Source organism: Dendrobates tinctorius, unplaced genomic scaffold (genome assembly GCF_039654945.1).
Source record: "Dendrobates tinctorius isolate UK_male_01 unplaced genomic scaffold, ASM3965494v1 ptg000158l, whole genome shotgun sequence".
NCBI classification, from domain to species: Eukaryota; Metazoa; Chordata; class Amphibia; order Anura; family Dendrobatidae; genus Dendrobates; species Dendrobates tinctorius.
In genome coordinates, this window is record NW_027361825.1 from 9,953,764 (window position 1) to 9,980,148 (window position 26,385).

The following is a 26,385-nucleotide window of genomic DNA, read 5'->3' on the forward strand; positions in this document are numbered from 1 at the left end:
AAAATATAAAAATTCTGGCTTTTGAAAGAACGGGAAGAAAAAACAAGAATGAAAAAACTGAAAATGGCCATGGAGTGAAGGGGTAATAATTGGTTTTTGCCTCATATATACAATCCACGCAACTTCAATAAGGATTTATCATAGAAGTACTTACCCCACACATTAATCCTGCAAGTAAGACAGCACCCAAGACAGCAACCAGTCCTAACAGAATGATTTCCCAGTATTGCACTGCAAAAGAGACATAATGAAATGTGGCTATTATTGGTCTTTTTTTGTATTTTTTAATTTTCAATTCATATATCCGACATCCAATGATACATGAACATCAAAAAATCATTACTAGTTTTTTAAAAATCTGCCAAACTTAACTGCCTCCCTGTTAGTAAATCAATCCCTGGTTTCACTTAAAATGTAGAATGCCTCCCGGCTATACATTATAATGTTGAGTGAAACTGCAAAATTTTATTTCAACAGTTTCCTCGAACTTGGCCAGAAAATTCGAGTTACATTAAAATTATTCTATGCAAAACAAATTTCCCTTATTACAATTTAGGGTTCTCCAGATCCCAAGGCAAAATAAATTAGTAAATGTAGGGTGAAAATGAAATAATCATGCTGTCCTGTTCATGGTACTGTCATTGACACTATCCTTGTGCCGGAGCCTCACGTCTTGTCCTCCGAACAACTCCCCCCAACCTTTTTTTTCCTTAGGCACTGAAAGCTTTGTCCGTGAGCTACGATTCTGTAGCAAAGAGGATGCAGGAAGAGAAATTTGCCTCATTATTTAAAAAAAAGCCTAGAGGGAGCTGCACAGAGGAATAGTCAAACCTGACTTTTTGGGAAAATTTTAGAATTCAAGTCCTGTACCCTCATCTCAAATGTCTCACAATATTGTTGACTGCCTCCACATCAGTGAACCCAGTCCTGCTCTCCCATGAGAAAAAGGTTGAGTATCCCATTAATTAATTTAACTAGGTTCTCAAAAAAAAATGCTAAATATTTCCTCATTGGTGAATCATGATTGATGCCATGGTCTCCCAAAATCGTTGAATGCCTCATGTTTGTATATGAAATCCTGGTCACCTATAAAAAGTCTCATTGATGTATTAAACCCCGAGGTTTGATTCACTGATTTACTCTCACTGATTTACTCTTAGACTTAGGCCGGAGTCACACTTGCCATATGAAAAATCGGTCTGATTCTCTCGGACGAGAATTGCAAGAGTGTTCTCCGTATGGTGATCCCGTATGTGATCCATTTGCAATGCGATGATGGGATTTTCTCGCATCTAGTATCCGTATGACATCCGTATGCAATCCGTATGCAATGCAGTTCTCTGTCATTGACAGCTAACTCAAAAAAACCCTATTAAAATGTAACTTTTATTAAGTATATTAAAACTCAATACATAGATAACCCCTTCATAAAGATGCCTAAATGCATAACAGATGTGTAGAGAAGGGCTGTAGAATATAACAGGGAAGACAAAGTATCACCCGCTAGTCTGTTAAATATGCCAGTGAAGACACCATCTGGCTAATTATCACCCCTGCTTAAAAGATGAATAAATGCAGAGATAATGCCTAAAGAAACCTCAAAAAAACCTTGGCACCAGAAAAGTTTTCTCTAAAACAGTGACACAAAGTACTCAGCAGGACCAACAGTCTCACTCAGCCAGTGTGCATAAATGAGAGATCTGACCCTAGAAACAATAAACTATCTGTGCGCCTACCTAGATGCGGAGGTTGGCACCTACAAGAATGGTGCCCCAGCTCGTCCGACGGCTATCCCTCCTCTTCTATCTCACTCTATAAGATGATAATTAGAAATAGAAAGCTAGATGGCCTGTATATACTGTTCAGTAAATGTTATATGATATGGGTAAGAACACATGTACCATACATGATCAGAGTAAAAATATAAATATATGAGGAAAGGAAACAGTCCACACAGCTACATACAAAGTCACTCAGATATACTCATAAGGCATATAATATATATGCAATAGCCACTGATGATAATAGGGGTCATAGACTGTCGATATTCAGATCCAGCAGAGCACCATACATAACCGTCACCCCCAAAGAAAAAATCAACGCAGAAAAAAACGGGAATACATATTAAAATCGACCACATGCAATGCCTATAGAGAACAACAAACTTGCTCACAGATAATAAGGATCATGATAGATAAGCCATTAGGACAAAAATGTCCTGACAATATAGCTGTACTTATTTGTCCACATGTGGTGTTCCACATAGGTAGCTGCAAACCAAGTTCATATATATTCATAGATGAAATAATCAGACTCTCGTACGGTTCTGTATGTATATCTTAGAGATGCACCTTTTCTGTGGCGGCTTGATGTTTTTAGCCAGATCCACACCGGTGCATATTCTCGCAAGTTACATGGATGGTCCGAGTAGTGTGCGATTTTTTTCTTGCACTCATAGACTTGCATTGGCGAATCTCGGCCGATATATGCAGCAAATCGAAGCATGCTGCGATTTCACTTACACGTATAATACGGCCGAGAAAAAAAACAGTGATGGGAGCTGCCCTATAGATTAACAGCGGTCCAACTTGTCCATATTCCTCGTTAGTGTGACACCGGCCTTATTATTGTTATTTGAGTACTTACTTGCTGATTGGTCAGAGGTTGTTTGAGTGGAGGTGATATTTTGGGTAGACATTCCTCCATTCATGGCTGTAAGAAATAAAGCCAACTTGTTTACGAACACAACAGCACTGACTCACAATATCCTGTAACCAAATCACCCCATCACCCACAATACCTTTACTGTGTTCAACGTTTTTGTAACTTACTTGCAATTGCTGCACTTGATGAGAGGAAGTTGGATCCAGGATTAGAACTTGTAGCTGCAGAATTCATTCCCGTTGTGCTTGATCCAGAAGTCACAATAGTGTCATTATTAATTGCAATAGTTCCGACAGATTTTGTGGTAGCAATGGAACTGTTAGTGGCTGTAGAAGAAATGGATCCATTGAGGGCAGTAATTGTTGAATTAGAGCTTCCAGTAATTATAGAAGTACTAGATCCAGTTGTGGTGGTACCAGTAGTATTGATTGTGGTACTAGTTAAATCGGATGAGGCACCAGTGCCTAAAGTACTTACACTTACTGTGCTTATGGTACTTATGTTAGTCTGGGAAACAGACAAAACACTAGTAGTCATGGTACTGTTATTAATGGTACCAGATACTGTTGTAGAAGCAATAGCTATGTCCCCTCCTGTGTTGGAACCTGTGGTGTTACTAAAAGCATTCCCAGTAGAACTTGAGCTTCCAGAAGAAGTTATGGCGGTATTGGATCCAGATGTGGATGTAATATTTATTGACGTGGTAGTACTAACAGTACCAGTCATAGTACTTGGCCCTGAAGTATTAGTGGTAACAATTCCCAAAACAGAAAATTCAGTAGTACTCATGGTACTGTTATTGATGCCACCAGACACTGTTGTAGTGATAAGTGTACTTTCTTTAACACTGGAACCTGTGATGTTAGAAACAACAACCCCAGTAACTATAGAGGTGGTAGGGGTAACAGATCCACTTGTTCCGGTCAAGGTAGCAGCAGGTTGTCCAGTATTAGTACCATTCGTGGTAACTTGTGCTGTAACGGCTGCTGTCTGAGAAATAGAACTGATAATAGCCCCATTACTGGTGGTTTCGGTGCCAATAGTATTATTAGTAATCTCTTTAGTAGTAAATCCAGTAATAGTGGAAATAATACTGTTGGTTTCTCCCAGTGTGGTAGTACCAGTCAAACTATTACCTGTAGAGTTGACTGTTTCTCCAGTATTGGTACTAGAAATTACTGGGAGTACAGATGAGACAGCACTAGAATTATTACTATTTTGTTGAATACTTATAAATGGAGTAGAAGAAGCAGAAGACAAAGAAGTACTGGTTGAGGAAACATCAGATGTTATTGGTTCACCAGGTGGCACAGAAGTAGTAGGTTCGCTAGAGGAAGACTGAGTAATGTTGAATATTGCCATATTTGTGGGTACAGTTATCATATTAACAGTCTCTTGTATAATAGGTACTGTTGAAGTGCTAGTCAACAAAGCAGTCATAGATTCACTTGTAGTAGATTTTGTTTGTAAGGTGTCTGCTCCAGTAGTTTCATTAGTACCCGGAGATGACCTTGCACTACCAATAAAACTGGGTGTTGTACCAATAGTGCTTGCTGTAGAGGCTGACATTTCACTAGCAGGTTGGGTCATAATTGATGTTAATGAAGTGCTTGCTCCTGTATTTATGGGTGTACCAGTAGTAAGTTCACTTGAAGAGACGGTTGTTACATTACCAGTCGAGGACTGAGCTGTCAGTACAGTAGAAATTGTTGTAGATTCTGATGCAGTTGCTGCCATTGTGAATTTAAAAGTTGTAAATTCACCACTAGTATGTTGAGTATTAATGGCTGTTGCTGAGGGTCCTGTGTTTATGGGTACAGTTGTAGTAGTTAAAGAACCATCTGATATGGGTGTTGTTGCCACAGTAGGCCACATGGAAGTACTAGATTCACTCATAGTACCCTGTGAAGTAATAGATGCTGCAGAAGTAAATGGAACTGTGCTTGTCAGGGATGAAATATTAGTTGAAGTTTTGGTTGTTTCAGCTTTTGTTAACAGAATACTTGGTGATTCACTAATGATAGATTGGGGAGTAGTTGCTGATACACTTGTTCCTGTACTTTTAGACAAGACACTAGATGAAGATTCTATTAAAGATGCAATAGTTGCTGAAGTTGTAGAAAGCGTAGTTGTAGATTCATAGGTGGTAGGTTTAGTTGTTGTTGATGTTACTGAAGTACTTGTCTCTATACTTGCTGACACTGTACCAGTCATAGCCTCAGTAGAAGTTGGAATACTGGATGATTGCATTATCGTAAATTCACTAGAAATTTTTTGCGTTATTGCATTGGTGGACAGAGGAGTTGTAGAGTCACTGCCGGTAGATTGAGTTGCAGTTGCTGATGTATTTGTTCCTGTACTTGTAGATAATACACTAGTTGAAGATTCAATTGAGGAGTTTAAAAGAGTTGTAACTTCAGGAAATGTCTGTGCTGTTGCATCATGGTGGGATAGAGTAGATGTAGATTCATTAGTTACAGGCTGAGTTGAAAATGATGTTGCTAAACTGCTTGATGATACACTCGATAATGTTGTAATTGATCTAGCTGCACTTAAAGATGGGGTTGTAGATTCAAGTGAAGTCTGAGTTTTTGAGTCAATGGTGGAAAAAGGAATTGTTGATTCACTACTAGCCATGAGCCGAGTTGTAATTGATGCTGCTCTTGTACTTGTTTCTACACTTGTAAGGGATGGTGTAGTAGCTGAATCTTCAGATGAAGTTGATGTTGTAAAATCAGTGGTTGACAAAGTACTCGTAGATTCACTGGTCACAGATTGCGTTGTAAGTAGAGTACCTGAAGTGTTTGTTTCTGTACTTGTCAGGGATGTAGCAGTAGATTTAGATTCAGGTGAAGTTGGTGTTGTATCACTGGTAGATACATTAGTAGATTGACCAGTAATGGCATGAGTTGTAACTGATGTAACTGGAGAATTTGCGTCTGCACTTGTCAGGGATGCCATTGTAGCTGTAGCATCAGATGAAGTGAGTTTTGTTATATCATTCATGGCCAGAGTGGTTGTAGATTCACTCGTGGAATGCTGAGTTATAAACGATGTTGCTGTGGTATTTGTTTCTGTAGTTGTTAGTGATGTCGTATTAATTGTCAATTCAGGTAAAGTTGATGTTGTTGCACCACTGATGATAATAATTTGAGTTGTATTCGATAATGGTGGTATAATTATTTTGGTACTTGCAACTGCATACATACTTGTTGGTAATGCTGTAGTGGGTCTAGTTTCAAGTAAAGTTGGTGTTGTATCACTAGCAGATTGAGCAGTTATCCATTGATTTGTAATTGGTTGAGATAAAAGTGATGTTCCTGAAGTTGATAATTCTGTACTTGTCAGAGATGGTGTAGTAGTTGTAGCTTCCAATGAATTTTGTGTTATTTTATCACTGTTGTTAGAAGTAGGCATAGATTCACTGATAGCAATTGGAGTTGTAATCAATGTTGCTGTGGTACTTGTTTTCATACCTGTCAGTGATGGAGTTGTAAATTCAGGTGAAGTCGGTGTGGTCATATCATTAGTAGATAAAATGGTTGTGGCATCACTGGTGATGGGTTGAGTTGTAAGTGATGTTGCTGAACTTGATAATTCTGTACTTGTCAGAGATGGTGTAGTAGTTGCAGGTTGAGATGAAGTTAGTGCTTTTGTGATACTGGTAAAAAGGGCAGGTGTGGTTGTATCACTAGTAGATAAAATGGTTGTTGCCTCACTGGTGATGGGTTGAGTTGTAAGTGATGTTCCTAAAGTTGATAATTCTGCAGTTGTCAGAGATGGTGTTGTAGCTGCTGGTTGAGATGATATTAGTGTTGTTGTGTCACTGGTATATCGAGTCGATGTGGTTTCACTGGTGGTAGGTTGAGTTGTAATCGATGTTGCTACAGTACTTATTTCCATACTTGTCAGTGATGGTGTTGTAGTTGTAGATTCAGGTGAAGTTGGTGTGGTTGTGTCACTAGTTGATAAAAGGGTTGTGGCATCACTTGTGATGGGTTGAGTTGTAAGTGATGTTCCTGAAGTTGATAATTCTGTACTTGTCAGAGATGGTGTAGTAGTTGCAGGTTGAGATGAAGTTAGTGTTGTTGTGACACTGGTATAAAGAGCAGGTATGGTTTCACTGGTGGTTGGTTGAGTTGTTATCGATGTTGCTGTAGTACTTGTTTCCATACTTGTCAATGATGGTGTTGCAGATTCAGTTGAAGTTGGTGTGGTTGTGTCACAAGTAGATAAAATGGTTGAGGCATCACTGGTGATGGGTTGAGTTGTAAGTGATGTTCCTGAAGTTGATAATTCTGTACTTGTCAGAGATGGTATTGAAGCTGCTGGTTGAGATGATATCAGTGTTGTTGCGTCACTGGCATACCGAGTCGATGTGGTTTCACTGGTGGTAGGTTGAGTTGTAATTGATGTTGCTACAGTACTTATTTCCATACTTGTCAGTGATGGTGTTGTAGTTGTAAATTCAGGTGAAGTTGGTGTGGCTGTGTCACTAGTAGATAAAATGGTTGTGGCATCACTTGTGATGGGTTGAGTTGTAAGTGATGTTCCTGATGTTGATAATTCTGTACTTGCCAGAGATGGTGTAGTAGTTATGGGTTGAGATGAAGTTAGTGTTGTTGTGACACTGGTATGTAGAGCAGGTGTGGTTTCACTGGTGGTTGGTTGATTTATCGATGTTGCTGTAGTACTTGTTTCCATACTTGTCAATGATGGTGTTGCAGTTGTAGATTCAGGTGAAGTTGGTGTGGTTGTGTCACTAGTAGATGAAATGGTTGTGGCATCACTTGTGATGGGTTGAGTTGTAAGTGATGTTCCTGAAGTTGATAATTCTGTATTTGTCAGAGATGGTGTTGTAGCTGCTGGTTGAGATGATATTAGTGTTGTTGCCTCACTGGCATACAGAGTCAATGTGGCTGCACTGGTGGTAGGTTGAGTTGTAATCGATGTTGCTACAGTACTTATTTCCATACTTGTCAGTGATGGTGTTGTAGTTGTAAATTCAGGTGAAGTTGGTGTGGTTGTGTCACTAGTAGATAAAATGGTTGTGGCATCACCTGTGATGGGTTGAGTTGTAAGTGATGTTCCTGAAGTTGATAATTCTGTACTCGTCATAGATGGTGTAGTAGTTGCAGGTTGAGATGAAGTTAGTGTTGTTGTGACACTGGTATATAGAGCAGGTGTGGTTTCATTGGTGGTTGGTTGAGTTGTTATCGATGTTGCTGTAGTACTTGTTTCCATACTTTTCAATAATGGTGTTGTAGTTGTAGATTCAGGTGAAGTTGGTGTGGTTGTGTCACTAGTAGATAAAATGGTTCTGGCATCACTTGTGATGGGTTGAGTTGTAAGTGATGTTCCTGAAGTTGATAATTCTGCACTTGTCAGAGATGGTGTAGTAGTTGCGGGTTGAGATGAAGTTAGTGTTGTTGTGACAGTGGTATATAGAGCAGGTGTGGTTTCACTGGTGGTTGGTTGAGTTATCGATGTTGATGTAGTACTTGTTTCCATACTTGTCAATGATGGTGTTGTAGCTGTAGATTCAGGTGAAGTTGGTGTGGTTGTGTCACTAGTAGATAAAAAGGTTGTGGCATCACTTGTGATGGGTTGAGTTGAAAGTGATGTTCCTGAAGTTGATAATTCTGTACTTGTCAGAGATGGTGTTGTAGCTGCTGGTTGAGATGATATTAGTGTTGTTGCATCACTGGCATACCGAGTCGATGTGGTTTCACTGGTGGTAGGTTGAGTTATAATCGATGTTGCTACAGTAATTATTTCCATACTTGTCAGTGATGGTGTTGTAGTTGTAAATTTAGGTGAAGTTGGTGTGGTTGTGTCACTAGTAGATAAAATGGTTGTGGCATCACTTGTGATGGGTTGAGTTGTAAGTGATGTTCCTGAAGTTGATAATTCTGTACTCATCAGAGATGGTGTAGTAGTTGCAGGTTGAGATGAAGTTAGTGTTGTTGTGACACTGGTATATAGAGCAGGTGTGGTTTCACTGGTGGTTGGTTGAGTTGTTATCGATGTTGCTGTAGTACTTGGTTCCATACTTGTCAATGATGGTGTTGTAGTTGCAGATTCAGGTGAAGTTGGTGTGGTAGTGTCAATAGTAGATAAAATGGTTTTGGCATCACCTGTGATGGTTTGAGTTGTAAGTGATGTTCCTGAAGTTGATAATTCTGTACTCATCAGAGATGGTGTAGTAGTTGCGGGTTGAGATGAAGTTAGTGTTGTTGTGACACTGGTATATAGAGCAGGTGTGATATCATTGGTGGTTGGTTGAGTTGTTATCGATGTTGCTGTAGTACTTGTTTCCATACTTTTCAATGATGGTGTTGTAGTTGTAGATTCAGGGGAAGTTGGTGTGGTTGTGTCACTAGTAGATAAAATGGTTGTGGCATCACTTGTGATGGGTTGAGTTGTAAGTGATGTTCCTGAAGTTGATAATTCTGTACTCGTCAGAGATGGTGTAGTAGTTGCAGGTTGAGATGAAGTTAGTGTTGTTGTGACACTGGTATATAGAGCAGGTGTGGTTTGACTGGTGGTTGATTGAGTTGTTATCGATGTTGCTGTAGTACTTGGTTCCATACTTGTCAATGATGGTGTTGTAGTTGCAGATTCAGGTGAAGTTGGTGTGGTTGTGTCAATAGTAGATAAAATGGTTGTGGCATCACCTGTGATGGGTTGAGTTGTAAGTGATGTTCCTGAAGTTGATAATTCTGTACTCGTCATAGATGGTGTAGTAGTTGCAGGTTGAGATGAAGTTAGTGTTGTTGTGACACTGGTATATAGAGCAGGTGTGGTTTCACTGGTGGTTGGTTGAGTTGTTATCGATGTTGCTGTAGTACTTGGTTCCATACTTGTCAATGATGGTGTTGTAGTTGCAGATTCAGGTGAAGTTGGTGTGGTTGTGTCACTAGTAGATAAAATGGTTGTGGCATCACTTGTGATGGGTTGAGTTGTAGGTGATGTTCCTGAAGTTGATAATTGTGTACTTGTCAGAGATGGTGTAGTAGTTGCAGGTTGAGATGAAGTTAGTGTTGTTGTGACACTGGTATATAGAGCAGGTGTGGTTTCACTGGTGGTTGGTTGAGTTGTTATCGATGTTGCTGTAGTACTTGGTTCCATACTTGTCAATGATGGTGTTGTAGTTGCAGATTCAGGTGAAGTTGGTGTGGTTGTGTCAATAGTAGATAAAATGGTTTTGGCATCACCTGTGATGGGTTGAGTTGTAAGTGATGTTCCTGAAATTGATAATTCTGTACTCATCAGAGATGGTGTAGTAGTTGCGGGTTGAGATGAAGTTAGTGTTGTTGTGACACTGGTATATAGAGCAGGTGTGATATCATTGGTGGTTGGTTGAGTTGTTATCGATGTTGCTGTAGTACTTGTTTCCATACTTTTCAATGATGGTGTTGTAGTTGTAGATTCAGGGGAAGTTGGTGTGGTTGTGTCACTAGTAGATAAAATGGTTGTGGCATCACTTGTGATGGGTTGAGTTGTAAGTGATGTTCCTGAAGTTGATAATTCTGTACTCGTCAGAGATGGTGTAGTAGTTGCAGGTTGAGATGAAGTTAGTGTTGTTGTGACACTGGTATATAGAGCAGGTGTGGTTTCACTGGTGGTTGGTTGAGTTGTTATCGATGTTGCTGTAGTACTTGGTTCCATACTTGTCAATGATGGTGTTGTAGTTGCAGATTCAGGTGAAGTTGGTGTGGTTGTGTCAATAGTAGATAAAATGGTTTTGGCATCACCTGTGATGGGTTGAGTTGTAAGTGATGTTCCTGAAGTTGATAATTCTGTACTCGTCAGAGATGGTGTAGTAGTTGCAGGTTGAGATGAAGTTAGTGTTGTTGTGACACTGGTATATAGAGCAGGTGTGCTTTCACTGGTGGTTGGTTGAGTTATCGATGTTGCTGTAGTACTTGTTTCCATACTTGTCAATGATGTTGTTGCAGTTGTAGATTCAGGTGAAGTTGGTGTGGTTGTGTCACTAGTAGATAAAATGGTTGTGGCATCACTTGTGATGGGTTGAGTTGTAGGTGATGTTCCTGAAGTTGATAATTCTGTACTTGTCAGAGATGGTGTAGTAGTTGCGGGTTGAGATGAATTTAGTGTTGTTGTGACACTGGTATATAGAGCAGGTGTGGTTTCACTGGTGGTTGGTTGAGTTATCGATGTTGCTATAGTACTTGTTTCCATACTTGTCAATGATGGTGTTGTAGTTGTAGATTCAGGTGAAGTTGGTGTGGTTGTGTCACTAGTAGATAAAATGGTTGTGGCATCACTTGTGATGGGTTGAGTTGTAAGTGATGCTCCTGAAGATGATAATTCTGTACTCGTCAGAGATGGTGTAGTAGTTGCAGGTTGAGATGAAGTTAATGTTGTTGTGACACTGGTATATAGAGCAGGTGTGGTTTCACTGGTGGATGGTTGAGTTGTTATCGATGTTGCTGTAGTACTTGGTTCCATACTTGTCAATGATGGTGTTGTAGTTGTAGATTCAGGTGAAGTTGGTGTGGTTGTGCCACTAGTAGATAAAATGGTTGTGGCATCACTTGTGATGGGTTGAGTTGTAAGTGATGTTCCTGAAGTTGATAATTCTGTACTTGTCAGAGATGGTGTAGTAGTTGCGGGTTGAGATGAAGTTAGTGTTGTTGTGACACTGGTATATAGAGCAGGTGTGCTTTCACTGGTGGTTGGTTGAGTTATCGATGTTGCTCTAGTACTTGTTTCCATACTTGTCAATGATGTTGTTGCAGTTGTAGATTCAGGTGAAGTTGGTGTGGTTGTGTCACTAGTAGATAAAATGGTTGTGGCATCACTTGTGATGGGTTGAGCTGTAGGTGAAGTTCCTGAAGTTGATAATTCTGCACTTGTCAGAGATGGTGTAGTAGTTAAAGATTGAGATGAAGTTAGTGTTGTTGTGACACTGGAATATAGAGCAGGTGTGGTTTCACTGGTGGTTGGTTGAGTTATCGATGTTGCTGTAGTACTTGTTTCTATACTTGTCAATGATGGTGTTGTAGTTGTAGATTCAGGTGAAGTTGGTGTGGTTGTGTCACTAGTAGATAAAATGGTTGTGGCATCACTTGTGATGGGTTGAGTTGTAGGTGATGTTCCTGAAGTTGATAATTCTGTACTTGTCAGAGATGGTGTAGTAGTTACGGGTTGAGATGAAGTTAGTGTTGTTGTGACACTGGTATATAGAGCCGGTGTGGTTTCACTGGTGGTTGGTTGAGTTATCGATGTTGCTGTAGTACTTGTTTCCATACTTGTCAATGATGGTGTTGTAGTTGTAGATTCAGGTGAAGTTGGTGTGGTTGTGTCACTAGTAGATAAAATGGTTGTGGCATCACTTGTGATGGGTTGAGCTGTAGGTGAAGTTCCTGAAGTTGATAATTCTGTACTTGTCAGAGATGGTGTAGTAGTTACGGGTTGAGATGAAGTTAGTGTTGTTGTGACACTGGTATATAGAGCAGGTGTGCTTTCACTGGTGGTTGGTTGAGTTATCGATGTTGCTGCAGTACTTGTTTCTATACTTGTCAATGATGGTGTTGTAGTTGTAGATTCAGGTGAAGTTGGTGTGGTTGTGTCACTAGTAGATAAAATGGTTGTGGCATCACTTGTGATGGGTTGAGTTGTAGGTGATGTTCCTGAAGTTGATAATTCTGTACTTGTCAGAGATGGTGTAGTAGTTGCTGGTTGAGATGAAGTTAGTGTTGTTGTGACACTGGTATATAGAGCAGGTGTGGTTTCACTGGTGGTTGGTTGAGTTATCGATGTTGCTGAAGTACTTGTTTCTATACTTGTCAATGATGGTGTTGCAGTTGTAGATTCAGGTGAAGTTGGTGTGGTCGTGTCACTATTAGATAAAATGGTTGTGGCCTCACTTGTGATAGGTTGAGTTGTAAGTGATGTTCCTGAAGTTGATAATTCTGTGCTTGTCAGAGATTGTGTAGTAGTTACGGGTTGAGATGAAGTTAGTGTTGTTGTTTCACTGGTGTATAGAGCAGGTGTGGTTTCAGAGGTGGTAGGTTGAATTGTAATCGATGCTCCCATAGTACTTGTTGCCATACTTATCAGGGATGGTGTTGTTGTTGTAGCTTCAGGTGAAGATAGTGTTCTTGTATCACTAGTAGATTGAATAGTTGTAGTTTCACTGGTTGTAGGTAGAATTGAAATTGATGTTTCTGAAGTGCTAATTTCTGTACTTGTTGGGATGAGGGTTGCAGATATAGCTTCAGTTGAAGTCAGTGTTGTTGCATCACTCGTGGATAAAGTCGTAAGTTCATTGGTTACAGGTCCAGTTGTAATTGATGTTGCCATGGTGCTTTTTACTGAACTTGTAAGGGCTGCTGTTGTAGTTGTAGCTTCAGATGTAGTTGTTGTATTACTAGTAGACAGAGCAGTTGTAGATACACTGGATATAGGTGCAGTCGTGACTGATGTTGAACTGCTCGCTTCTGAAGTTGGTAATGTGGTCAGTTGAGTGGTAATGGAATGTTCCGACGTTATTATTTCTACATTCGTGGGTGCAGATGTCATACTTGTAGACTCAGTTGTACTTGATGTTGTTATATTAACGCTTGATACAGTAGATGTAGTAAACGTATCTACAGGAAAACACATGAAATAATTACAAAAAGTCATATATAATATCAATCGGTCTCAAATATATCTATCTTTGACAAATTTCTGACTGCTAGAAATGCGGTTATATTTACAGTCATTATGAGGAAAGATACTTAAAAAAGCCTCCCATGTTTTTTTTTTCTTAAATGTTTGTATATGTGCATGTAATGTAGTCTGAGGGTATTAATATTGTCACCTATTGCCGCTCTTTCCAGTGTCCAGCGACAATCTTCTCCTCTTCTCAGTGACGTCACCACAATGGCAACTATCTGGATCATTTTATGCTCTATGCATGAGCCCAAAGTCATTTTTTTACAATAAAAGCTTATGGAGACTGGTTCTCATGGTCCATAGACTTATACCGTAAAAGCCACTTCTGAGTCACGAACAGAACAGTGTGACCTGGAGAGTCTACAGAGTGGTGACATCATGGAGAAGAGGAGAAGAACAGCACTGGACACCGGAGATCAGAGGTAGATGAGTAATAGGCCGGCGTCACACTAGAGAGGAATACGGACGAGTGAGAGGTAGTGTTGAGCATTCCGATACCGCAAGTATCGGGTATCGGCCGATACTTGCTATATCGGAATTCCGATACCGACTTCCGATATTTTTTCAATATCGGAAGTCGGCATCGGAATCGGAAGTTCAAAGTTGATTGACAGCCTGACGTCATCATGATGCGCGGTGTGTGCGCATCATGATGCGCCGTCATTTCGGGCCTTCCGGGGGTCTCTGCCGGCCTGCCGGGGGGCTGTGCCGGCCTGCCGGGGGGCTGTGTGGACTGCCCGGGGTCTGTACCGGCCTGCCAGGGGGCTGTGCCGGCCTGCCGGTGGTCTGTGCACCCTGTGGGGGTCTGTACCGGCCTGCCGGGGGGCTGTGTGGACTGCCCGGGGTCTGTACCGGCCTGCCGGGGGGCTGTGCCGGCCTGCCGGTGGTCTGTGCACCCTGTGGGGGTCTGTACCGGCCTGCCGGGGGGCTGTGCCGGCCTGCCGGTGGTCTGTGCACCCTGTGGGGGTCTGTACCGGCCTGCCGGGGGGCTGTGCCGGCCTGCCGGTGGTCTGTGCACCCTGTGGGGGTCTGTGCCGGCCTGCCAGGGGGCTGTGCCGGCCTGCCGGGGGGCTGTGCTGATGTCCGGGGGTCTGTGCAAGCATCGTCCGATGGGACTACAAGTCCCATCTGGCGATGCCTGCTACCATGACAGTGATTGACACATTAGCCAATGATGGGACAGTAGTAGTCCCATCATCCGGCTAATGTGTTAAATGTTAAAAAAAAAAAAAAAAAAAAATACTACATACATACTACATGCATGCTACATACATACTACATGCTACATACATACTACATACACACTACATACATACTACATATATACTACATGCATGCTACATACATACTACATATATACTACATGCATGCTACATACATACTGCATGCTACATACATACTACATACATACTACATACATGCTACATACATACTACATATATACTACATGCATGCTACATACATACTGCATGCTACATACATACTACATGCTACATACATACTACATACAACATACATACTACATACATACTACATACATACTACATACATACTACATACATGCTACATACATACTACATATATACTACATGCATGCTACATACATACTGCATGCTACATACATACTACATACATACTACATGCATGCTACATACATACTACATACATACTACATGCTACATATATACTACATACATACTACATACATACTACATACATACTACATGCATGCTACATACATACTACATGCTACATACATACTACATATATACTACATGCATGCTACATACATACTGCATGCTACATGCATGCTACATACATACTACATACATACTACATGCTACATACATACCACATATATACTACATGCATACTACATACAATACATTCATACAATACATACATAGACATACAGTACATATAACATAGAGTAACATACTTACCAATACTTGTCACATTGTTCCCCGAAGCCATTGTCTTTTACGGAATAAATATTAACATAACAAACCACAAAAATACTCACCCACGATCCGAAGCAGTCCACGAGTGTGTCCCACGACGATCTTGGGTAGAGAACTGCAGCATCAGCTGTTGCTGCCGTTCTCTACGGGCTGCAGGAATCCAATGACGGAAGGTAGGTATCCTTCCGCACTGTATTCCTCCACCACTTAAAAAAAAAAAAAGTCCCTAGTCTCACTTTATGCCATTGCTGTGTGGGAAATTCCCACGCAGCAATGGCATAAAGTGAGACTAGGGACTTTTTTTTTTTTTAAGTGGCGGAGGAATACAGTGCGGAAGGATACCTACCTTCCGTCATTGGATTCCTGCAGCCCGTAGAGAACGGCAGCAACAGCTGATGCTGCAGTTCTCTACCCAAGATCGTCGTGGGACACACTCGTGGACTGCTTCGGATCGTGGGTGAGTATTTTTGTGGTTTGTTATGTTAATATTTATTCCGTAAAAGACAATGGCTTCGGGGAACAATGTGACAAGTATTGGTAAGTATGTTACTCTATGTTATATGTACTGTATGTCTATGTATGTATTGTATGAATGTATTGTATGTAGTATGTATGTAGTATATATGTGGTATGTAGTATGTATGTAGTATGTATGTAGCATGCATGTAGCATGCAGTATGTATGTAGCATGCATGTAGTATATATGTAGTATGTATGTAGCATGTAGTATGTATGTAGTATGCATGTAGTATGTATGTGGTATGTATGTAGCATGTAGCATGCATGTAGTATGTATGTAGTATATATGTGGTATGTATGTAGCATGTAGTATGTATGTAGCATGCATGTAGTATATATGTAGTATGTATGTAGCATGCAGTATGTATGTAGCATGCATGTAGTATATATGTAGTATGTATGTAGCATGTATGTAGCATGTATGTAGTATATATGTAGTATGTATGTAGCATATATGTAGTATGTATGTAGCATGTAGTATATATGTAGTATGCATGTTGCATGCATGTAGTATATATGTAGTATGCATGTTGCATGCATGTAGTATATATGTAGTACGTATGTTGCATGTAGTATATATGTAGTATGTATGTTGCATGTAGTATATATGTAGTATGAATGTAGCATGTATGTAGTATGTAGTATGAATGTAGCATGTATGTAGTATGCATGTTGTATGTATGTAGCATGTAATTTTTTTTTTTTTTTGTACATTCAACACATTAGCCGGATGATGGGACTACTACTGTCCCATCATTGGCTAATGTGTCAATCACTGTCATGGTAGCAGGCATCGCCCGATGGGACTTGTAGTCCCATCGGACGATGCCTGCACAGACCCCCGAAGCCTGCACAGCCCACCGGAGCCTGCACAGCCCCCCTGGCAGGCCGGCACAGCCCCCCGGCAGGCCGGCACAGCCCCCCGGAGCCTGCACAGCCCCCCAGCAGGCCGGCACAGCCCACCGGAGCCTGCACAGCCCCCCTGGCAGGCCGGCACAGCCCCCCGGCAGGCCGGCACAGACCACCGGAGCCTGCACAGACCCCCTGGCAGGCCGGCACAGCCCCCCGAAAGGCCCGTACAGACCCCAGAGAGGCTGTACAAGGGAAAAACAGGATTTTTCTTATTCCGATACCAGAAGTCCCATAGACTTGAATGGGACTTCCGGTATCGGAATCGGCGATACCGATACTTTTTTTTAATATCGGCCGATCCATTCCGATCCGATACTTTGAAGTATCGGACGGTATCGCTCAACTCTAGTGAGAGGCATTTAAAAAACGCATGGCACACGGACCAATGATTCTCTATGGGGCATCTCCCGTCAGCTGTATTTTTCTTGCGTATATTTTACGGTCCGTGCCAATCGCAGCATGCTGCGATTGTCAGCGTACTACGCCCGTAGTACGCCAATGCAAGTCTATGGGTGCACAAAAAATACGGATTACACATGGACCACACGTGTGACTTGCGAGAAATACGCACCCGGTGTCTTTTAGAAAAGCCGGCAATTCAGTGCACGATACAGTAAACTCACACTGACAGGTTTAATAAAGAAACGAAAGAATATGGGAATAGAGAGTATAAGTGCCAGAATTGACACATCTTATAAATGCGCCTTTTCTGGGGTGTCTAGGGGCAGATTTTTGTAGCCGGGGGGGGCAAAAACAATGGTCCCTCTCATGGCTCTTATAATCTGCCCTCACTCACCGGCTTTACCTCTCTGGTTGACAAATTACCGCGGGAGCCCACACATTTTTTTACAACGAATTAACCCCTTAAATTAACAACTACACCTCCCAAATTTTGTACACAAACCCTCATCAAATTATTAGTCAGGGACATATAAAAAAAAACATGAAATGAAATGGTTTACCAGGGGAAGAGTCTTGAGGAGATCATTTGCATATTCCCAGTGCCTTCTGGGATAAGTGAAGAGTCTCCGCGAGCTCAACGATCACTGGGTTTTGGCGGTTGCAGCTGAAAAGAGGAAATTGGAAAACCAGGGGAAGAGTCTTGAGGAGATCATTTGCATATTCCCAGTGCCTTCTGGGATAAGTGAAGAGTCTCCGCGAGCTCAACGATCACTGGGTTTTGGCGGTTGCAGCTGAAAAGAGGAAATCGGAAAAACCGAAATTTGGCTCATCTTTCATCGTTTTTAAGAAATCTCAAGATGGAAGAGGCCAGGAGCCATTTGGTGAGCTGCATTTCTTGCTACATGTTCACAGACTTACCAGTGGAAAAGCCAAACTTCACATGCCACAAATGCAAGCTTGTGTCCCTGTTGGAGGAAAAGTTACAAAATCTCGAAGAGAGGTTAGCTACGTTGAAGATCATTAAGGAAGGTGAAGAGTTCTTGGACAGAGCAGAATTATCTCTTCATGTTACAGAAAGAGAAGAAATTCGAAGTGCACCTGAAGAAACAGAGGAATGGAGACATGTGACCCAGAGAAGCAGGAGGATCAGGAGGCAGTCAGCACCCATACTGCTCAGAAACCAGTACCAGGCTCTCACGCAGGAAAACGATGAAGAAATACATCAGGATAAGACTTTGCCAACAAACAGCAACCTTGTACGCCCTCAGAGTCCTCCTGGATGGAGAAAGAAAAATGTTGTGAAGAAGAAACGGAGAGTGGTGGTCATGGGGGATTCCCTGCTGAGAGGAACAGAGGCCGCTATCTGCAGACCGGATATAACTACAAGAGAAATGTGCTGTCTTCCAGGTGCAAAAATTAAAGATGTGTCTGACAGGATATCAGGACTCTTCAGACCTACAGATGACTACCCATTCCTGCTACTACATGTGGGGACAAATGACACCGCAAGAAACGACCTGGAAACCATCTGCAGAGACTTTGAAGACTTAGGCAAGAAAGTGAAAGAACTGGGAGCGCAGGTAGTCTTCTCTTCCATCCTCCCAGTGGATGGCCATGGAACAAGGAGGTGGAATAAGATTCTGCAGGTGAACAACTGGCTACGTCGATGGTGCCGTCAGCAACGATTTGGATTTCTGGATCACGGAGTGAACTACTTATACGATGGACTACTTGCTAGAGATGGGGTGCACCTTACGAAGACTGGTAAGCATGTATTTGGAAGTCGCCTTGCTACACTTGTAAGGAGAGCTTTAAACTAGAACAACATGGGAAGGGAAGCAAAAGACCAGAAAAAGCCATACACCTGACAAATGCTATTGAGAACTCTGCTATTAGAAGTGGAAAGGAAGAACAAAGACGAAAGAATCTAATTAATAAAAATATTGGAGAAAGAGAAACCAATCACAAACTAAAATGTTTCTATACTAATGCACAAAGCATGGGCAACAAACAAGGAGAATTGGAACTACTAACACAGGAACAGAAATATGATGTAATTGGAATCACTGAAACTTGGTGGGACAATACACATGATTGGAATACAAGACTAGAAGGATACAACTTATTTGCAAGAAACAGACTTGATAAACGAGGAGGGGGTGTCGCATTGTATGTTAGAAATGCATATATCTGCACAGAGATTGAAGCTTCAGAGACTGGGAGTTCTGTGGAAACTGTTTGGGTAAGAATACAAGGACAGAACAATGGAAAGGACACCATTGTAGGCATTTACTACAGGCCGCCTGTGCAAGCCGAAGATATAGATGAACTCTTTATGCATCAGATGGCCAAGTTCTCCAAAAAATATGACATAGTTGTCATGGGAGATTTCAACTATCCAGACATTTGTTGGGAATCTCTCTCAGGCAAAACTAACAGGTCAAGGAAATTCTTATCCTCTCTTGCTGACAACTTTATCTTCCAAAAGGTAGGGGAGAAAACAAGGGGAACTGCTACCTTGGATCTAATCCTTATAAACAGGGAGGAAATGGTTGAGGAGGTAAAAGTGGCTGGGACCCTAGGAGGTAGCGACCATGCTATTTTAGAATTTTGGATTACTAGAGGTGGAAGACCTGTGAAGACTCAGACGTCAAGGTTAGATTTCAGAAAGGCAGATTTTAAGGGATTCAGAAAGAGAATTGGAGGGATCCAATGGCTGGATATCCTTAAAGACAAAAATGTCCAGGAAGGATGGGAAATCTTGAAAAATGAAATTCTCAAAGCACAGTTGTTAACAATTCCGAAAAGAGGGAAGAATAGGAAGCATTTAAGGAAACCAGGATGGATGAACACAGAACTTAAGCACATGCTAAAAAGGAAGAAAAAAATGTTTATAAAATGGAAAGAGGGAGGCATATCTAAAGAAGAATATAATGCTGTCTGCAGAACCTGCAGGGCACAAATCAGATTAGCTAAAGCTGAAAATGAACTGAGGCTTGCAAGAGATGTCAAAAGAAATAATAAAGGATTTTGGGGATATGTCAAAAGTAAAAGAAAAGTCAAAGATGCTATAGGATTTTTACAGGATGAAAATGATGAAATGGTAAGACAGGATGTTGAGAAGGCTGAACTTTTAAATTCCTATTTTGCATCTGTTTTCTCTCAGAAAGGAAATGCAACATCAACTGTTATTCACTGTCCTATTAAGGGAATAGAAGAATCCAGGATATCTATAAACAGAAAGATAGTGAGGAAACACTTAGCTAACCTAAATGAATTCAAGTCTCCAGGTCCAGATGAATTACACCCCAGAGTACTGAAGGAGATAGCAGAAGAAATTTTTGAACCCCTCTCCATAATCTTTGAAAATTCTTGGAGAACAGGAGAAGTGCCAGAAGACTGGAGAAGAGCAAATGTTGTTCCTATCTTCAAAAAGGGGAAGAAGGTGGACCCAGGCAACTATAGGCCGGTGAGTCTGACTTCTATACCAGGAAAGATCTTTGAACAAATTATTAAACAACATGTATGTCAATACCTGGATAAGAATGAAGTGATTAAACAGAGTCAGCATGGGTTTCTAACTAATAAGTCATGTCAGACTAACTCAATTTCCTTCTATGACGGTATCACTGATTGGGTGGATCAAGGAAATGCTGTAGATATAGTATATCTTGACTTCAGCAAAGCATTTGACAAAGTCTCTCATACAATCCTTATTGAAAAAATGACTAAGTATGGAATGGACAAGGCAACTGTTAGGTGGATTCATAACTGGCTTAGTGATCGGACCCAAAGAGTGGTCGTAAATGGCTGCACATCCAGTTGGAAGAATGTCTCAAGTGGGGTACCACAGGGCTCTGTCCTGGGCCCTGTATTGTTCAACATCTTTATCAACGATTTAGATGAAGGAATTGAGGGTAAACTGATTAAATTTGCTGATGACACAAAGCTAGGAGGGATAGCTAATACTAGAGAAGAGAGAGAGAGGATTCAAAAAGATTTAAATAAACTGGAGAAGTGGGCAGCAACTAACAGAATGGTTTTTAACAGGGAGAAATGCAAAGTACTACATCTGGGCAATAAAAATGAAAAAAGCATATATAGAATGGGAGGAATAGGGCTAAGTGACAGCACATGTGAAAAAGACTTGGGTATACTAATAGATCACAGACTGAATATGAGTCAACAGTGTGATGCAGCAGCAAAAAAGGCAAATGCAATTCTAGGATGTATTAACAGAAGCATACAGTCTAGATCACGTGAAGTCATTATTTCCCTCTACTCCTCTTTGGTCAGACCTCATCTGGAATATTGTGTCCAGTTTTGGGCACCACATTTTAAAAAAGACATCAACAAACTGGAGCAAGTTCAGAAAAGAGCGACCAGAATGGTGACCGGTCTGCAAACCCTGTCTTATGAGGAAAGGTTGCAGGATTTGGGAATGTTTAGTTTGCAAAAGAGAAGACTGAGAGGAGACTTAATAGCTGTCTACAAATATCTAAAGGGCTGTCACATTGTAGAAGGATCAACTTTATTCTCATTTGCACAAGGAAAGACTAGAAGCAATGGGATGAAACTGAATGGGAAGAGACACAGATTAGATATTAGAAAAAACTTTTTGACAGTTAGAGTGATCAATGAGTGGAACAGGCTGCCACGAGAAGTGGTGAGTTCTCCTTCAATGGAAGTCTTCAAACAGAGGCTGGACAGACATCTGACTGGGATGATTTAGCGAATCCTGCTTTGAGCAGGGGGTTGGACCAGATGGCCCAGGAGGTCCCTTCCAACTCTACGATTCTATGATGATTCTATGTAAGCCATGTGTCTTTTCATGTCGGGTTGGGGAATGACTTAGCAGAAGCCAGCAATTGAATTAGCGGCTATACTGCTATGGAAAACTCTGTGAAATATAAATATATAAATATATATGTGTCTCAATGACGTGTATATATATATATATATATATACTGTATATATATATATGTATTCTATGTGTCTAGCTCTATTCTTTCGTTTGGATTTGAAAACCTGTCATTGGGCTCCATTATATGTCCGTTTTGCAAGCCTGCGAGAAAAAAACGGTATACGGATGCCATACGGATTACATACGGATACTTACATGAGAAAAATACGAGGCCACACCCTGACAACGGATGACATACGGAGCACTGTTTAGGGACCATTTATGCGTATTACGGACGTAAAATACGGTCCGTATTTTTCTACGTTGTGTGTGACTTCAGACATATACTCACCCTACATTACATGTGCATATACACACATTTAAAGACAATGTCTCAATAAAGTCCATGCCTACCAACATGCTAAAATGGACATACAGATATAACATACGCAGAGTTTGAGTCTCTATGCAATTATCTTGAATTTTTTGCTTTGTGCTGGAGCTGAACTACACTATTTTTTTATAATCCAGAGCTGCATTTCTGAATTTCATTAGTTCTCACACCAGACACTGTCCTGTAATATCATGTATGGTATACTAGCTGCCCTACTGCATCATAGGTGCTCAGCTTAGGGCTTGATTGGCAAGAATATTCTGACTGTTTCCAAATACAGCCTGCAGAATTATGATTGCAGCTCCGATGTAGAATAAACGGCAACAGTGCTATGTAATTATGGAATTCTATTTACAAAACAAATTAACTTTTCTCAACTTTTCCTTCTAGATATAAGGAAAAATGGTATTCAATGGTGGGATAAGCTAAGCACAACAGATGACAAAAGGTGAACAGAATACATTTGGTACATTACAGGTTATTCTCATCCTCTAAGAATTGTAAAAACTAGCAGCTTTGCAAATCTTTTTTTTTTATTAAAATATGTCCGTCTTCCACCTATCACTACTTTTATTGTTTATTGCTCACTGCCAATGGTGTCTAGCAGGAGTGGCTGAAACATGCACTGCTCTTATGAGATCTTTCCTAGTTATTTCCTCGAGTTTGTAAGCGCCTCCTTGAATGGTTGGAGCATGATGTTGTCAACTAATTCCAAACAGCTTTAGTCGAACAGCACCTCCAATGCTACAGAGACTTCCTCATACTGCAGCATCCATTGACAGCGCCAGCAGAGCAATGATACCGAGCTGTCAATCAATCAGGAGCGCCCTCCCCCCAGCCATCAGAAAATCAGCAGAGTGCTCCTGGCAATGAATAATGCCACCGACAATTACTGGTATGGTATTACATAGCATACACACAAACATTATAATATTTTGCAGATTAAACCCACTACTAATTCCTTCTGGTTCACAGAAACTGAACAGCTGGGAGAGACGGTGAGTTTGGCGCATGCTTAGAACAGAAGGTGCGGCTTTGGTTTCTGTCCAAACATTAGAGCAAAAGGTTATGTTCTGTGCAAAAGAAAATGACGGAAAAATATACAGGGAACAAAGGAACCTGCAAAAGGAAAGAATGAGATCAGTAATAAATGAATGAAACATCTACTGTACCTGTTGTCACCTGTGCACCAAGAAGATAAGTAGATCAAAAGTGTCAAAATTTGTCAAAAATATTTTAAAATTTTACCAAATATTCTTATATTGTTAGATGTCTGTTTACACTGTACAATGACTGATAACACCTCTATATAGAGTAGATAACACAGGATTCTCCATTCATAATAGGTGATGTCACAACTCACCTCCTCCTCCTGTACAATGACTGATAACACCTCTATATAGAGTAGATAACACAGGATTCTCCATTCATAATAGGTGATGTCACAACTCACCTCCTCCTCCTGTACAATGACCGATAACACCTCTATATAGAGTAGATAACACACGATTCTCCATTCATAATAGGTGATGTCACAACTCACCTCCTCCTCCTGTACAATGACTGATAACACCTCTGTATAGAGTAGATAACAGGATCCTCCATTCATAATAGGTGATGTCACAGCTCACCTCCTCCTGTAAAATGACTGATAACACCTCTATATAAAGTAGATAACACAGGATCCTCCATTCATAATAGGTGATGTCACAGCTCATCCCCTCCTCCTCCTGTACAATGGCTGATAACACGTCTATATACAGTAGATAACACAGGATCCACCATTCACAATAGATGTCATAGCTCACCTCCTCCTCATCCTGTACAATGAATGATAACACTTCTATATACAGTAGATAACAGAATCCACCATTCACAATAGGTGATGTCACAGCTCACCTCCTCCTCCTGCACAATGACTGATCACTCTATATACAGTAGATAAAACAGGATCTACTATTCACAATAGGTGGCGTCACAGCTCACCTCCTCTTCCTGTACAAAGAGTGATAACACCTCTGTATATAGCAGATAACACAGGATCCACTATTCACAATAGGTGATGTCACAGCTCATGTCCTCTTCCTGTACAATTATAACACCTCTATATACAGCAGATAACACAGGATCCACTATTAACAATAGGTGGCATCACAGCTCACCTCCTCCTCCTCCTGTAAAATGACTGATAACACCTCTCTATACAGTGGATAACACAGGATCCACCATTCACAATAGGTGATGTCACAGCTCACCACCTCCTCCTCTACAATGTCTGATAACACCTCTATATACAGTAGATAACACAGGATCCACCATTCACAATAGGTGATATCACAGCTCACCTCCTCCTGCACAATGACTGATCACTCTATATACAGTAGATAGCACAGGATCCTCCATTCACAATAGGTGATGTCACAGCTCACCTCCTCCTCCTGTGCAATGACTGATAACACCTCTATATACAGTAAATAACACAGGATCTTCCATTCACTATAGGTGATGTCACAGCTCTCGTCCTCTTCCTGTACAATTATATAGCACCTTATATACAGCAGATAACACAGGATCCACTATTAACAATAGGTGGCATCACAGCTCACCTCCTCTTCCTCCAGTGCAATGACTGATAACACCTCTCTATACAGTAGGTAACACAGGATCCACCATTCACAATAGGTGATGTCATAGCTCACCTCCTTCCCATCCTGTACAATGAATGATAACACTTCTATATACAGTAGATAACACAGAATCCACCATTCACAATAGGGGATGTCACAGATCACCTCCTCCTCCTGAACAATGACTGATCACTCTATGTACAGTAGATAAAACAGGATCTACTATTTACCATAGGTGGCGTCACAGCTCACCTCCTCTTCCTGCACAATGACTGATAACACCTCTATATACAGTAGATATCATAGGATCCACCATACACAATAGGTGATGTAACAGCTCACCTCCTCCACCTCCTGTACAATGACTGATAACACCTCTATATACAGCAGATAACACAGGATCCACTATTCACAATAGGTGATATCACAGCTCAAGTCCTCTTCCTGTACAATTAGAACACCTCTATATACAGCAGATAACACAGGTGGCATCACAGCTCACCTCCTCCTCCTCCTGTACAATGACTGATAACACCTCTCTATACAGTAGATAACACATTATCCACCATTCACAATAGGTGATGTCACAGCTCACCTCCTCCTCCTGTGCAATGACTGATAACACCTCTATATACAGTAGATAACACAGGATCCTCCACTCACAAAAGGTGATGTCACAGCTCACTTCCTCCTCCTGCACAATGACTGATAACACCTCTATATACAGTAAATAACACAGGATCCACCATTCACAGTAGATGATGTCACAGCTCACATCCTCCTCCTGTACAATTGTAACACCTCTATATACAGCAGATAACACAGGATCAACTATTCACAATAGGTGATGTCACAGCTCACCTCCTCCTGTATAATGACTGATAGCACAGGATTCGCCTTTGACAATGGACGATGTCACAGCTCACCTCCTCCTCCTGTACAATATCTTTGTCCAGGTTAGAGCATGTTCACATAACGCTTTTATGCAAGTAGTTTTCGCATGGTCTTATTATTATTACTCTGTATTATTAGTAGCAGAAGTAGTACTATTCTTTTTATGTTCAGTATTTATTAGCAATAATATTTTCATTCATATGTAATGTAGAATTAGTCACAGCACTAATATATTTTCCTGTTGATTACAGAGTCATACATGTATCCCATTTCTACAGTAATTGTCTAGGAGCTACATTACATAAACTGAGTACAGCATTTGTCCAATAAATTTTTATGTGATACTATATGTATTGTTTTTTTCTTAAGTTTGTGCAGCTCCTTATAATATACCGTAACTGGTCTGTCATCTTTCCTTAT

The 26,385-nt window shown here is 40.9% G+C and overlaps 1 protein-coding gene across 1 annotated transcript in view; it reads right to left on the reverse strand.

The window, feature by feature from the left end:
- The window catches only part of LOC141052183 (uncharacterized), a 43,980-nt gene that overhangs the window by 17,177 nt on the left and 418 nt on the right, over positions 1 to 26,385 (reverse strand). The window contains exons 2-4 of the mRNA XM_073549406.1: positions 2,832 to 13,283; positions 2,647 to 2,712; positions 155 to 231 (exon numbers count right to left, since the gene is read on the reverse strand). Coding sequence (XP_073405507.1) covers positions 155 to 231; positions 2,647 to 2,712; positions 2,832 to 13,283 — 10,595 coding nt within the window. The remainder of the gene's footprint in view (positions 1 to 154; positions 232 to 2,646; positions 2,713 to 2,831; positions 13,284 to 26,385) is intronic.